This window comes from Lacerta agilis, chromosome 1, assembly GCF_009819535.1.
Source record: "Lacerta agilis isolate rLacAgi1 chromosome 1, rLacAgi1.pri, whole genome shotgun sequence".
Taxonomy (NCBI): domain Eukaryota; kingdom Metazoa; phylum Chordata; class Lepidosauria; order Squamata; family Lacertidae; genus Lacerta; species Lacerta agilis.
This window is the reverse complement of record NC_046312.1, coordinates 117,191,022-117,207,408: the sequence shown is the minus strand read 5'-3', so window position 1 is coordinate 117,207,408 and position 16,387 is coordinate 117,191,022. Positions and strand designations below refer to the sequence as shown.

The window sequence follows — 16,387 nt, the reverse complement described above, 5'->3', positions numbered from 1 at the left end:
TTGTATGCCCCGAGGAACATAAACTGGATAATTCACTAATTGTTAAGGGAAGGACCTGCAGCAGGAGGAAATCTTTGAATTTATGACCTTCCTTTATACTGGAAGCAAACCAGATCGTGCTGAAGTATGCCTGGCATGTGTGCTGAGTAATTTTACTGCGGAGCATGGCGACTTCTAAAATGTGTTCTAAATTTTATATTTATTTGCCATTTTGATGACTTGGAGTATGAACAAGAGATATATGCAAAACAAAATCGAAAATTCTTTCTAGTAGCACCTTAGAGACCAACTGAGTTTGTTCCTGGTATGAGCTTTCGTGTGCATGCACACTTCTTCAGACTTCTTCAGGAAGTCCAAGAGATATATGGCTGGTGGTTGGATGATGAAACAATAAGACAAGATATGACATGCTTTCATAAGCTGATGGGTGGTGCATTTCGCAGGTTTCAGGCCAAAGGCTGCAAATTTCACTCACACAAGCGGAAAGAAGACGATGCCAAAGCTGTAGACTGCCTGAATACTTTTAAATACATTTGTCAATACCTGCCTAAGGGTTATATTATGGTTTGACTTCACACCTGGGCATTTGCTTAAAATTAGTATGCATGTTAGAAGTGGCTGGTGCTAAATAGGTTTCCAGCCAGCTGTAGCTCTTGCAAAATTCAATAAAAATGATGACGCGAGGCAGTATTTAGAAAACATTTATTGGATTATTTGTGCTTGCTGTCCAACTTTTGATAGCATGTAACAACCAGCTAGGTTTAAAGAGAAAATATCAATGTTAAAAGAAACTGCCAAGTATCAGCACGTAGCAGATTCAGTCTGTAATCCTGTAAACACTTACTTGGAAGTAAGTATCCTTGAACACAATGGGACTATTGATTAAACATACATAGGATTGTGGTCTGAGTGCAGGTTGGTAGAGAAGAGTTTTATTTACAGAATAAGCGAAATTGCTTCATCTGTGATATAAGCAAAATAAAATTCTGCTTTCCTGAAATAGGAAGTATCTTCCCGCAGGATGGCTTAAGCAATTTTCCAGCTTCATTCAATAAAGCACACATCTATGCAACTGTCAAAATTAGCAACCAAATAAAGACTGGGGAGTACTTCATGTGACATTCCTCCTCTCCTGCGTTTCCACTTTTCCTCCTTGCATCTTGGTTCCTTTGTTCTCTCCTTTCTTGGTAGCAACACGGAGCTTTCTCGGGCCCTTGCCTGAGGCTTTCCCTCTTTCTCCATGGCTGCTCCTATTCTGTAATTCATGTAACAAAATTCATGCATTTTCCCCTCAGGCCTGTGTTTCTTCCGAACTTTCTCCCCTCAGGCCTCTACTTCTTAAGACGCTTGCCTTTTTGTCTCCTGTTTGATTCAGCCAACCAGTCTTTTAACCCATGAACATGCTGGCAACTCCCATCACTGTTAGCAGCATGGGGGAAGCTGCCCTGCTCATGTTGGAATTCTGATTTTTCCAGGGTTCTGAATTGTGAAAAGGCCTCTATGACTACACAGAAGACAGAAATGGATGAGGAGTGGAGTTAAAGCATACCTGTATATTCGCAGCTCCGTGCATGTTTAGTAAAGTCACACATAACTTCAGTCATGGAAATCATTGTCCGTACGTGTGCTGGGAACCCACCTGAGCTAATTTCTCTTCTCTTCTTTCCTTTTCTTCCAGGTAGAGGACGGAAGGTAAGCATTCTCACTTTTCTTTACCTCCCTCTACTAACCCATTACATAAAATGCCACCCCAAGTGCTTTGATGGTAATTTGAAGAAACTTCAAGGAGCCTTAAATAGCATATCTCTCACAAATTGATTACAGTGGTACGTCGGTTTTCGAACGTCTCCACTGACAAACATTTTGGTTTTCGAACGCCGTAAACCCAGAAGTAAATGCTTTGGTTTTCAAACGCGCCTTGGAAGTTGAACATGCCACACGGCTTCCGCTGAGCGCAAGATCCCGAGGCCTAGCTGTCGGCTATCAAGTTTTTGGTTTTCGAACGTTTCAGAACTCGGAACGGTCTTCCGGGAGGGATTACGTTTGAAAACCGAGGTACCACTGTAATATGCAAAAGCAAACACAGGAAAACCATTGAGATCTTTCAGGATTTATGTAGATAATAGAGATTATGTAGATAAATAGACTTTCTGCTGCTGGTACAAATAAGCTGCAGCTATTGAAGTCATAGTGGGAGGTCTGTTGGATTTTAAACACAGCAGGAAGTCATAGCACACGGGCTGAAGGATATGTATACCCCTTCCTTCAGTAAATAATCTGAAGGCAAGTACAAAGAAAACAGTTTAAATGATGGAATGACCTATCATAACAATATAATAGAAAGCATTATAGGTAGTGTAGAACAGAGATGTCCAACAGGTCGATCGCGATCTACTGGTCAATCATGGGGCGTCCCTGGCCGATCCTTGTCAATCATGTTATCCTGGTCAATCGGCAAAAAAAAAAAAAAAGCTCAAAGTTCAACAACTTTGGGTCTTCTCTCCCCCCCCCCCGAAAGCTCAGCAACTTTGGTCAATACAATGGGTAGATCACTGCCAGCTTTTTTTTTTAGTGGGAGTAGATCGCAGTCTCTTAGAAGTTGGACATCCCTGGTATAGAACAAGTATCACAGAGCAGAATAAAAACCGCATTCAACTTATATTTTGAAAAGGCCTGAGAACATTAAAAAAATCTTCAACTTGTGCCGGAAGAATGCAAGAGTACACCCTTGGGCAGAACGTTGCAAATAACGCTTCTCATTGCTCATTACCCACCTGATTTTAGAGATGGGGAGCAGGAGACTCTGATGAAGATCTCAAGGTATGGGTAGATACATACAGGAAAGAGAGCTCCTTCAGGTACCCGGATCCTGAATCTTGTGGGGAACCTATAGGTTTCTAGTTGTTGATTGACTCAGACTCCCACCATCCCTGACTGTAGGATATGTTGACTGGGGCTGATAGGAGATGGCCTTTAGCAACATCTGAACGGGCCACAGGTTTCTCATCACCATCTTAAATCATGACAGCTGGAACTATGTTCATGTAAAAGGAGATCTCTCCCTGCCCCCCCCCGACTGTGTACTCTTTGTGGAGCACAGATAGATTCATTTTGAAGCGGAGAAAATACAAGAACCAGAATGCACACAAACACATGCGCACACACTGGACACCTGGAAGTTTGCTCCCTCTTGCAGCAAAGCTTCTTTCACCCATATCCATGACCAGGCTCTAGGTAACTGCACTGATTTAGCATTTAATGCTACAAGATATTTTCAGGTTTTCTAATAAGTTGGGACCCCTCCCCCTCCTCTTGCATAATGTCATCATGTGTTTTATGTGGAATGCTGAAAAGCATTTTCTCCGCACAGTCTTCCTTATTATTATCATCGTGTTGTCAGAAATAACATTTGTTTCCAACCCTGCAGGGTCAAAAAGGAGAACCTGGAGTTGTGCCAGTGGTAAGTTGTTGTTGGGTTCCTTTGTTTTTTCGGTTTCCATTTTAATTTTCACAGGCATGACTCTTTACGGGGCATAGTACGTAAAACAATTTATTTATTAGAGGCATTTTTCTTCCATCTTTAGAGGCCTTAGATTCCCCCACTCCCCGCCAAAACATAGGTTGCAATAAAACAATAACAGTTGTCAAATAACGGTATACAGTGATCAGTAACTTGTGTGTCAAGGCCTCGTGATCCCATTGCCTCTGATATAGTAAAATATAGTAAAATAACCAGACAGGACAATGAGTATAAGTGAAGAATGGGTCAAATAGACCACAGCTTTATTTATTGCAGATGTGAAGGTTTGGGCTTAGGCACTGGGTATACCATTTTAAATCCAGCCCATCTGCTGGGAGTGTATTGTAGGGTTAACCCAACCTTGAGGGGAAGGGGCTATGACCTACATCAAATAGGGGTCCCCCCCACTGGCATCCCCGTTTGAGGAGTGCTATGGCCCTTGCCTCTGCCTGGGTGTCTGGCCCCTCATTGATCCCTTTAATGGAATCCCCTTTCCCATGGAGGGGCAGGCAGAGGCTACAACCTCCAAGACGAAGCCGCACAAAGTTGTGACGATTGCTACGAGGAAGGCGAAAACCACAGGGGCAGGGCCAATTTGCCAAGAGGAAAAATTCCTGCCCCGCCCCAGTGGCCAACAATGTCGATAGCGAGGCCAAGCACTAAGAGATGTGTGTCTGTGGGGGAAGTGAAAATACGTAGCTGCCAGATAGCTTTTTAAAATGTACATATAGTGTTTCATTTTTCATTTCCGGCTCTTGCTCCTTCTGCAGAAAATCTGTGGAGATTTTAACGGAGTCTGTCAGACAAAGGGAGAGAATTCCTGCCAACAATCATGCTGCAAATTACCACAAAATACATGATACACATCACTAAGTTGTGATCTGTTATTAAACTTGTTCTCTGTCCTTAGGTTACAGGTATTCGAGGTCGGCCCGGACCAGCTGTAAGTAATCACTAACTCCTGTATTCTTTAAAGAATGTGGAATATTCTCCCAGTATGCACTTTCTTCTTATCTTTGGCAGCTGTTATGATCTCTTCCTTTCAGAGTTGATTATTGCATCTTCCTTCTAGGGCATGCTGAATGCTATAGTTCTTACTTATATGATTGTTAGTGGTTGCTGTGCATGAGGTCTTTTATATAGATTTCCCAATCTGTTTTCATTTCCTATTGCTCTTCCTGCACTTTAGACTTCACATATAACACTTAGGAAAGGCCGCTTTTTTCTGTGCTTCTCTGTGCTTAGATGGTCCCAAGTGTCTGTTTACCCTTTCAGATATGTGTGAGTGTTTGCATTTGCAAACATGGGGTAGGGACAAGGGAGTTGCAGCAGTAGGGTTGCAGGGCCGGGGGTGGGGAGAGTGTTAAACCACCTCTCCTTGCCTGATGCAATTCTGCCCCTGCAAAGTGGCCTTTACCTAACATCAGCTGCCACCTGAGCTTCATTGCACTCATTGGGAATGTAACATTTGGTCTCACCTTGAGTGGAAGTGAAAGATCTCAGATCCAGAGTTAGGAGAAAAATAGCTTTCAGTGGGCATGCAAAAATAACATTGTCAGGCAGCTCAGAATGGTTGGCTTGCTTGTGTTTTCCCGTAGCCATCTGGTTTGCCACTGTGAGAACACAATGCTGGCCCAGATGGGCCCTTGGCCTGATCCAGCAGGTCTCTTCTTATATATTCATTCCAGAACTTTTGTAAAGTTCCTTTTAGGTTGGTGGCTTCTTGTCCCCATCTGCATACCTGTCAACTGTCCCGCTGTGAGCAGGACATCCCTGAATTACAGAAGCAATTGGATCTTGGGTTGTCTCATTTAAGCTCCCGCAAGAGTGTGGCCCCCACAAATGCCTGTTTTTGTGGGTCATACCCTTGTGCGAATCACCTGGCTCCCGCAAGAGCACAGCCCTGAAAGATGCACATTTTGGGGGGGCGTGATCTCACCTGAGTCTCGTGGTTTTCTCACGTGCCCTGATTTTCTGCTGCAGGATGTCGAAGAGTATGCATCTGATGTTTAACCAGTGGTCTCTGGGCAATTCTTCATGTGTTTTTCCTTTAACCCTCAATAGTGAACTCTTTAGGGGAACATGGGCTATAGTTTATGGCAGTGGCTTCCAAGCACTCTGTCTTCAGAGAGGACATTACATATTGGCTCCTTTGCTGAGGAACTGCTATGCATCTGCCACAGAACTCTAGCCTGAAGATTCTGGAGTAGATTTATGACCCACCTTGTTGGGATTCACTGCTGTCCTGCCTGAACTGAGAACAAGACCTGGAGAACACACCCAACATTCCTCTGTGGCTTCATATTGATGCAGAAGTTTAGTAGTGCCGGGTGGGCTGCTGTTCAAGAAAGCTTACCTGCTATTAACAAACTTCTCTCTGACCAACTCCTGAGAAGCTTACAAGGCTCCATGGAACACAGTTTGAAAATCACTGTGGCAATGCAGTCAGTCACAGAGGACCCAGATGCATGGAGCCAAACGAGAGCAGCTTCAACGTTAACAAGACAATGAATCCACGTTTCATGAAAGAGATAATTATTTAACTTCCAAACTGTGCTGTGCTCATTATGCTATTTCAAAATGTATGCATATGTCCCTAACAGTTCTAATTGTTGGTCTAGGGGCCTCCAGGATCTCAAGGACCAAGAGGAGATAGAGGACCAAAAGGAAGACCTGTAAGTTGTTAATGTATTCTTTCAAGAACCTTATTCAATATATTATGTTCTCCACACTTGCAAAGGGCATGGTACCCCGGATTGACCTCCTGGTGGAAGGAAAGATTACTGGATACATACAGTATCTTGTAATGCTTGGTTTATTTGCAAATTTACATTGCATAGCTAGACCAAAACAGAGAAGGATGAGTCAACATCCCCAGTGATGGTCCAAGAAAGCATCCTTTGATCAATCAATTACTGGTAAAGTGTCTAAGGAGCTTTTTAAAAAAGGCTAGATGAAAAGCAAATAATCTGCCTTCTACAGCTTGGTGCCAAATATGCCTTTAGTGTCTTGTTTCATTGCAGAGCTGCATTTTGAAGTAGATAATGTGTATTTCTGCATTGCTTCACGATCATGTCAAGCAAGGGTCTGGCACAAATTGGCCAAGTGATGGTATGGAATGTTTGCAGCCCAACTTCTGTAAGAGATGGGGAACTTGGCTGTGTCACAACTGAAGTTGGCTAGGGTTTCAAACCTGTCTCAGATCCTTTAGATTTGGGGCGCTAACCAATGAGGTGCCCTCTAGATGCTGTTGAACTACAGTTCCCAACATCCCAGTGGTGGAATGGGTCAGTGCATCTGGCTGATAACCAGAAGGTTGGTGGTTCAAGCCCACTCAGGTGCAGGCGTGGGAGTTTTCCTGCATTGTAGGGGATTGGACTAGATGACCCTTGGGGTCTCTTCCAACCCTACAATTCTATGATTCTATGGCTGGCTGGGCTATTGGGAGTTGTAGTTCAACAACAGGGCCCCACGTTGACTGCTCCTGCTTCAGACAGGGGCAGCTTTGTAGGACAGGCTGAGGATTGGGATGAGGACGCAGTGGATAGGAAAGATAATGGCCACTGAGTTCGGAGGCAAGCTGTCTGAAGGAGAGGTACAGAATAAACAATGAACTGGGAGTAAAGGAGCCTGAGGAAAGAGGAAGAGGAGGAGGCTTGATGAAAAGGGCAGAGAAGACAGGGAAAGAGTTAATGAGAGACAGGCCTCTGGAAAAACCTTGCAGAGCTTTAAGGTCATGATGGTGCTGTGGTGGTGGTGGTGGGGGGGGTAGAGGAATGCTAGGGAAGATGACTAATAGGCAGGGTGACTAAAAAAGAAAGCTGGGGGAAAAAGCAGTGGCTGAAAAGACGAGTCCTGAGGAAACAATGGGTGGTAGAGATGTGGAGATGAAATAACAGAGCCAAGGAGAAATGTAAGAAGGAGGCACAAGCACACAGGACCTACGATCAGGAGGGAACGTGTTGTATGGGCTGGAAGGAAGCGGGCAAGGATGTCTTGGAAAACTGGTGACTGTGGGCCAGGAAACAAGGGGATATAGGATTGCTAAAACCTACTGCCTAGACTGGGGTGAGGAGCCTATGGTCCTCCAGATACTGCTGAACTACAACTCCCATCAGACCAAGCAAGCATGGCCAATGGCCAGGCATGATGGGGGTTGCAATACAGCAATGTTTGTACTGGACCAAGGGACCAAAGTTTCCCCACTCCCGGTCTAGACCTTGGCAAGGCTAGTGTACCTTTAAGAGATACAGAGAAAGGGAATTCCTTTGGCCACTTGTGGGTTGCACCATTATGAGTTGGCGATGTTAAGGGAGCAAGGAGGGCCAAAAGACTCTACTGACTCTCTCTCTCTCTCTCTCTCTCTCTCTCTCTCTCTCTCTCTCTCTCTGTGTGTGTGTGTGTTGAATTTCACATATTGATTTCAACAAGCCATCCAGTTCCTTGGCTGCAAGCACTTTGTAATGTTGTCACGTTTCCCAAATCTATTTTAGGCTTTGAGTTAATGAGGAAGCAATGCAAGAACAATAGCGTGTTATGGTGCCATCTCGTGGTTCTCCATAAGCAACTACTCCATCGCAATATGCACTGCATTTTGGGACAAGCTGACATAAGAAGCTGCAGGGTTAACCTCTAGCTAATGCTTATTTAAAAAAAAACTTTAATTTTTTTGTTTCGAGGCAGCGATCCACCAGTGCAGTGGAATTCTAATATTCTTCATTTTAAACTTCCTGCTTCATTTTAAACTTCTTCTTTTTAAGGGTGAGGGTAGATATCAGTCTTAACCCCCTAGTATGGTGTTCAGCTTTATACCCCATGATATCGTCCTGAAATAGAAGGAATTTAGGCTTGTCCACATGTTCCACTGAAGGCAAGCACAAGTTGTCTCTTCATGCGTGCAAGTGCTTGTGAAAAAGACTGTACACTTGTTTTGTGTACATACAGGTAGACAAACTGTACACTCGTTGAATGCAACGTGTGAACACCCCCGTAGTCATAAGGAAATACAGTGCAGTCCATGCTTCAGATAACCTGCACTTGAAAAATACGTTAGAGATGGGACATTTCTCGGAGAATGCTAACACCAAACTTGCTGGCTCCAGCGAGGCAACACCTAAGCCCTCTTCACACAACAATAACTGTGGATATGATGAAGATGTGGAGGGAAGGGGAAGCGGATTTGGACCAACAGGTCCCATCACCAACCTCCATTTATTGGAGCATCAGAGGGTCGGAACGCCATAGGTTGCACAGGGTTCTAGACTCTGCACAGAGAACCTGCAAGCTTTTTTTCAGATTTTCTGAATGAATGCTTAGAGGCTGGTGGGAGGAGGATGGTGGTAGACACCAGATGAGCATTAGCAAGATTCCAGGGGGTTCCAGGCACTCACTCCTTGGAGAATTGAGACATGGCGGAGACTGTCATAGCTTTAAGAAATATGTTTTATTCACCTATTTACACCTTCAGTCTGTAGGGAGGAAGTCCAGATCCTACAGCAGTGCAGCCCTGGAGTCCAAGGCATATCTCCCAGCCAGCCTTCATCCAGCCTGCCCAACATGGATCCTAATCTTTTTTCTCCCCCTTCTTCTTCCCAGCACACCTTGCTGTAAAGGCTATTTTTTTCCTGCCCCACACCCAGTTACCCTTTCAAACCCCCAGTCTCTCTTCACACCTCGGGGCAAGGGAGGAAGACAGTTCTCTTGCATTGCCAATAGCCCTTAATGGCACTTTATTGTTTCTTAATGGCCCTTGCTTGGACGGGTCATTTTTGCTTAGGCTAGCTCTGAAGCTGGTATTTCTCCCTTCAGATTTCAAATAATCAAAATCCTGCCATTTATTAATTTCTAGGATTTAGGGGTCTCCCCCCCTCCCAATCCATAACAATATTTAGAAAACCAATGTTCAGTTTTGTTTTGATCAAAAGATGGTACACAGTATGACCACTGCAAGTTTCAGAATGCCTCAGATTTCTGTTGTGGTTATGTTATTTTGGCTGGCCTCTCAATCTCGATATTTAACACTGAACAATGGCACCTTGAGAAGCCTCCATTTGACAGAATGTGGGGTGTGCTTAATTTCATCTGTGGGAGCCTACCTTCTTCTTGAGTCAGAATATCTGACCTGTCAGCAATATTTCTATATTCCTAGTGGGGTTTTTTTTTTAGTGTTTTTTTTTTTCTAAACCCAAGCATAAAATACATTTGGTCCTGTGCTGCAGGTGAGAGGAAGATGAGGTGAAAAACATGAAGGGGAAGCACATTTGTAGTTCATATCAAAATGCCATCCCTTCCTATTGAATATGCTGCTAGAGAGCACTTATCTATTCTCCTCCTGGTCTCTCATACTCGGCTACTAAGTGACTCATCTATTCAAAGTCAAAATGGCAGAGCCCTGTCGCAAACGAACAAGGCTATGAAGTGCATTGAGGTTACCTCAGACGAGTCACCTCAGATTTTATTCCAGACAGCTCCGTGAAATATTTCTTCTGTTTCCCTCATTCCTCCCCTGCCTCACTGTCATCCAAACAGCCTGTTTGGCTATATGCCTTGTGCTGAAAAAAGAAGCTATCGTGAGGAATTATGTTGTTATAAATCTGGGACTGTGTGCCACGGAACCCAAGGAGTTCCTCTAAATTTGCACCAGTGTGAGTGAAAAACGATAGAACGGAGTAAATGACAACCTGGGGGGAAACCTGAATTGCTGTTTGCTCCGACTGGGCCCCAAAGAGCTCCCTAAATCTGTTTTGGAGGGTGCCTTAACCATATGGAGCAGATTTAGAGGGAGGTATAAAGGGCTGGAAGGGAGAGCGGGAGTTGGTGAATATTGCCTCCCACCCCCACCCCCTTTCCACTGACAAATTCCTTCCACCAACAGACAGAAAGAACTGGATGCCACCCTTAGTTCTTAGTTCTGAAATCCTTCTAGGAGAAGGGGGGTGGGAATGGTATCGAAGTCATAATCACCCGTTTGATGTTTCTGGCTTTTAAAAAGAAACCATGGGTGGAAACGTTCAGCCCAAAAGTAGATTGTTTTGCCAGATTCTGTTGCAGTGAATGGGATCTGTGTGGGAATGGAAGTTACCTAATAATTTAAGGGCCGTTTCAAATGTTACAGCTCCCATCTTAAGGCTGGTGGGAAAGCTGTGGTGCAGTGATGTTTACTCTGTTGGTGTGTGAGCATCTAGTCTTGAGTTTTCATTTCTTTCTGCTGCAGAGTTCCTTTTACAGAAAAGCTTTTCTGCATCTTTTTCTTCTTTACAACAGCAGCAGCAGCAGCATTCCAGCTCTTAGTGAAATTCCCCACTACAGGAATAAACACCATTTGGTCCCGTTTCTCAGAGTCTTTATTACAGTGGTACCTCCGGTTGCGAACGGGATCCGTTCCGGAGGTCCGGCCGCATCCCGAGGAATTTGCAACTGGAGGACTGCTTCTGCGCATGGGCGCGACGCATAGAGCGCTTCTGCGCATGCATGCACGGCAAAACCTGGAAAAATAGTTCCAGGTTTGCCGCGTTCACATCCCGAAGTTTACGTATCCAGAGGGATACGTAAACGGAGGTATGACTGTATTTACAAAACTTTACACTGGTCATTAATAAATAGATTAAAAAAACAGTAAAGCAACACAATGTCTTTTTGCCATCCCGCCAGAGACCTAATGCTGACTCATTCACGTGCTCATTTACACTGACCCAGCCTTAATTGATGACCTAATAAAGGCACCTGTTGCTGGGGGGCTTTTCTGTTGCCTAGCAACTTGTTCAAGACCATTTTCAAGTGTCTTCTAGAATATTCCAACAGACTCCATGTGAGGGTTGAAACTTCTGAAGTTGTGGCCATACTGCTATCGTTGCCTAGGTACCTTCAGTAACCAGAAGGGCTCTCTGTATTCGTCATGCACGTGCCGGGTCTAATTTGGAACTGGCTTACAAACGGTTAGCTTTGTTGGTCTGTTTAGGTTCTGCAAATACCTGTACTGATTTTTACTACTTCTCTTTTTTTAGGGTGCACGTGGTCCTCCAGGAATAGATGGGGAACCTGGTATACCTGGACAACCTGGCGACCCTGGGCCTCCCGGCCAACCATCCACAGGGCCAGATGGAGTGGGCAGAGTAAGTGACGTTTGTTTTGAGCAGTGTAAGAAGAGAAACTCGGGGTGGTAGCTGCATGCAGGCTGATGTTTGAACTTCAGGATTTCAAACTCACACAATAAATGTACAGGTGAAACTCAAAAAAAATTAGAATATTGTGGAAAGGTTCATTTCTTTCAGTAATTCAACTTAAAAGGTGAAACTAATATATGAGATAGACTCATGACATGCAAAGCGAGATATGTCAAGCCTTATTATAATTGTGATGATTATGGCATACAGCTGACGAGAACCCCAAACTAACAACTTCAACTTTGGGGTTTTCATCAGCTGTGTGCCATAATCATCAAAATGTCACATTCCATGGGCATTGCTGCAACTATTTCCCTCCAATGATTATCGTTCCTCTCCATAATTCCCAAGGGCTGAAACAGTTAGAGGAAGCAATTCCAAGTAGTATGAGGCATGACAATGACCTGACCTCTCATGTACTTCAGAAAATTACCATTTCTGAGACGGAAATGCCAGTTTCCTTATATGTCTGGAGATATATATATATATATATATTGGTATGGCATCCATTATGCCATCTACCCTGCTTAAAAAGAATGATGTGTTTTGAGCATGGTGTCCATCAGAAAATCCAGATTGACAGCAGCTTTGTAGTGCCAGAGTGTGAGGGTAACAAACAGTGATTTACAGAGCAATCCCTTACACTTCTACTCAGAAGTAAGTCCCACTGAGTTCAGTAGGGCTTACTCCCTGGTAAATGTGTACGGGATGGCAGCCTTAAATATTTACATACATTGATATTTACCCCAGCCTCTTGTGACTTGCAGAAAGTTTAATCCGTTCTGGTTTAATTATAAATTATTCCTTTTTAATTAAGTCTGAAATTATTCTTGATCATGGTGTGTGTTGACATCCTTGAGAGGGAACAGGGCTATCATTCTCATGGGCTTGGCAGATAACAGGGTAAGTTTTTAAAAATAATAATAATGAGCAGTGCCTGGGATAATTCAATTCATGCTCATTTTTCAAACTCTTGACTCCCAAAGCTCAACGTGAGGATAAGACATTTTCCTTTTAATTAAACTTGGCATACCTTTGGAAACAAATGAAATGCAGGTGATGGCAGAATGAATTTTGAAGGCAAATGATTAATGGACTTTGGAACTGATGATCTTAAGGAAAACCTTAACGTAACAAAGCTGAGGCTGCTGTCCAGAGGTCAGTAAGACTGAAGGAATCATAGAATCAAAGAATTGTAGAGTTGAAGGAGACCCTGAGGATCATCTAGTCCAACCCCATATGCAGCTGTCCCATACAGGGATCGAACCCATAACCTTGGTGTTATCAGCACCATGCTCCAAACCAAACTGAGCTACCCAGGTTTCAGTACAATTTTGAAGCAATGCAGCCTTCCCCAACATTGTGCTCTCTGGGTGTTGTTAGACTCCAGATCCCATCAGCTGTAACCAGCATGGCCGATGGTCAGGGATGATGGGAGCGGGAATCCAACACCATCTGGAGAGCACCGGGTTGGGGAAGCCTGATGATAAATGACACAGGAATCACAGGATGGTGAGTTCAATATTCAGTTGTGAGGAGTGGGGGTGGGGGCAGAAGCCCCGGTCCGAATCTCAGCTTGAAAAGACCAGAGTCCAAAAAAACCTAGCAAACATTTCACTCCTAATGACTGTAAGATTTGCAGTGAAATCCTAGACATGCTTAATCACAAATAAGTCCTACTGAGTTAAATGGAACTTAAACCCTTGTAAGTATGCAGGGATGAGTACCATGCTTTACTTTTATGGTTGCAAGTTGTTTTAAATTGTTTTTAATGTTGTTTTTAATGCTGTGACCTACCATGGAGTGAAGGGTGGGTTATAAATAAATTGATGTGGCTGTTGTTGTTGTTTTTATTATCACCATTCATACCTGCACACATACCCCTGACCTTGCAAAAAACAAACAAACCACCCACATCTTTTTGGATTTACCTTGAGGTTAATGGTTATCCTTCTTATGATTGCAGCCATTTACATCTCAGATGGCAGGACTGGATGAAAAGTCCGGGCTCGCTGGCCAAATGGGATTCATGCCTGGAGCAGTGGTAAGAAGATTTTATTTATCTGTATATTTGCTGGGTGCAAGATTTCTATTCCACCTTACCATTTTCAAAGCGAAGCGGCTGAGCTGGCCAACAAGAAGAATTTTTAAGACAACAGCCATCCAGTATGACGACACAAGATACAGTGGGCGATATCCAACTAAGTTATACTCAGATTGAAATCGACAAATTTCCTCTTTTCTTATTCCGATGAGGTTTGCTATTACTACTCATTATACTGTACACCTCTGCCTGCTTTTGTTGCTGTCGAGTCTTCTGTTGCGTTTTTAATTACTAGAATAAATGTGTTATTTATGGGTCACAGTCCAAAGCTCTGTGTCTCCATCCAAGCTTTTGACTTGTCCTTCTTGAACAACAGCCCCACAAGCCACATGGCATCTGCTTTTGAAAGGGGATCCAATTTGTACTGTGTGAGATGTTTTTATGCGCACGCGTGTGTGTTTTGACGCCCAGAATGCCTTTATTAAATGACATACAAGAATTTGTAAAACAAGAAAATGTTAAATATCTGTTTAGATTACTAACAACTAAATATTGGAAAACAACTAAAGCTCTGTCTACAGAGGAGTGGTATCAGAAAAAAATGTGGTTTGTTCAGATACTGAACAGGAGGAGCTGTTTATAAGGTACTAGAAAGCTAGACTCCCTCATGTAGATGTTCAAGAACAAGCTTTAGAGTTACATATTTTTTCTTTCTCTCCCTCCATTTAGTGTACTTCAAATTAAAGACCTCTATGAGACAAATTAGGAGTTATTAGTGGTTAGTGGTCTAAAAACTTGCAATCCTACTTATCTGGGAATACTTATCTGGGAATAAGCCCCATTGAAGCTGGAGAAGGACCATGGCTCAATGGTAGAGCACTTGCTTTGTATGCAAAAGGTCACAAGTTCTATCTCTGGCATCTCCAGGTATAGTAATAATAATAATAATAATAATAATAATTTATTATTTATACCCCGCCCATCTGGCCGGGCCTCCCCAGCCACTCTGGGTGGCCTCCAACAAAGATTAAAACTACATTAAAACACCAGTCATTAAAAACTTCCCTAAACAGGGCTGTCTTCAGATGTCTTATCTATTTGACATCTATGGGAGGTCGTTCCTCTTTGACATCTGATGGAAAGGCACCACTACCAAGAAGGCCCTCTGTCTGGTTCGCTGTAACTTGGCTTCTCGCAATGAGGGAACCACCAAAAGGCCCCTGGAGCTGGACCTCAGTGTCTGGGCTGAATGATGGGGGTGGAGACGCTCCTTCAGGTATACAGGACCGAGGCCATTTAGGGCTTTAAAGGAAATGTACTGGGAGCCAATGTAGGTCTTTCAAGACCGGTGTTATGTGTTCTCGGTGTTATGTAGGACTAGGAACTCTGGTAAAATGATGCCCATCAGTGTTGTCAACACAGAGCTACATAGATCAGTGATCTGACTTAATATAAACTAGATCCCTATGTTTCAGCTAAGAAAAAGTACCAAAATGTGCATATAATGGATTATTTTAGGTCAAAATGGTATGAAGACGCATGTTTTAGGTTGTGGCTGAAAATGTGCCTTTCAGCACAAAAGGTGTGCAAAAACCATATTTGCAGATTGATGTGGAAAAGATGTTGAACAGATTTATGAAGGAGCATAAGTGAAAACTTACACGGCTCAGAAAAAGACTGACCAGTCCACCCCTAGTTTTCCATATAATGGGATTTTTTTGGTTTGGAGTAGGGTTGCCACCTTTGTTCTGGGAAAATAAAGGACAGGATGGGGGCGGGCGGGGGGGAGTTGCATATCCGGCAAGTGACCGGGACTGGGAAATCCCATTTTTTATTGTGAGAGCACGTCAGCCATTTTGATTGCCATGATCTCATGCAATTTCACGGTGCAATTTCCCACCAGAAAAGCACTTTTTCAGGGCTGTGATTTTACACCATTTGTGGGTTCCGTGCATAAGAAAACACTTTTTTTGGTGGGGGGGGAAAGTGCGGTGTGAAATGGCACAACCACAATGGCCACCATGTTCTCATGACAAAAAAAAATGGCAAGATGGCATCCAGCAAGATAGCGTCTTGGATTTTGGCTTCAAAGTGTTGGAGGGTATGAGAGAGAGAGAGAGAGAGAGAGAGAAAATGAATTAGTAAAATGGAAATACAGGACAAACTCTATTAAAGAGCCAGTGTTTTAGGTTGTGTTTTAGGTTTAGAGCCAGTGTGGTGTAGTGGTTAAGAGCGGTAGACTCATAATCTGGGGAACCGGGTTCGCGTCTCCGCTTCTCCACATGCAGCTGCTGGGTGACCTTGGGCTAGTCACACTTCTTTGAAGTCTCTCAGCCCCACTCACCTCACAGAGTGTTTGTAGTGGGGGAGGAAGGGAAAGGAGAATGTTAGCCACTTTGAGACTCCTTCGGGTAGTGATAAAGAGGGATATCGAATCCAAACTCTTCTTCTTCTTAAATCAATACAGGACATAGCATTTTACATTAAAATCCAGGACAATCCTGTATTATACAGGATGGGTGGCAACCTTAGTCCGGAGGAACATTCAGTCATGTAAGCTATCACCTTTAGTACTACAGATCAAGCCCAGGTTTATCAGTATGTGAAATCAGTTCTTTTATGACACAGAGCACATATAGCAGGATGCTTTGCATGGTTATA

At 43.5% G+C, this 16,387-nt stretch overlaps 1 protein-coding gene across 1 annotated transcript in view; it reads left to right on the top strand.

Moving 5' to 3' along the window:
- The window catches only part of COL5A2 (collagen type V alpha 2 chain), a 162,156-nt gene that overhangs the window by 81,696 nt on the left and 64,073 nt on the right, over positions 1–16,387 (top strand). The window contains exons 4-9 of the mRNA XM_033168585.1: positions 1,679–1,692; positions 3,428–3,460; positions 4,431–4,463; positions 6,142–6,195; positions 11,524–11,631; positions 13,649–13,726. Coding sequence (XP_033024476.1) covers positions 1,679–1,692; positions 3,428–3,460; positions 4,431–4,463; positions 6,142–6,195; positions 11,524–11,631; positions 13,649–13,726 — 320 coding nt within the window. The remainder of the gene's footprint in view (positions 1–1,678; positions 1,693–3,427; positions 3,461–4,430; positions 4,464–6,141; positions 6,196–11,523; positions 11,632–13,648; positions 13,727–16,387) is intronic.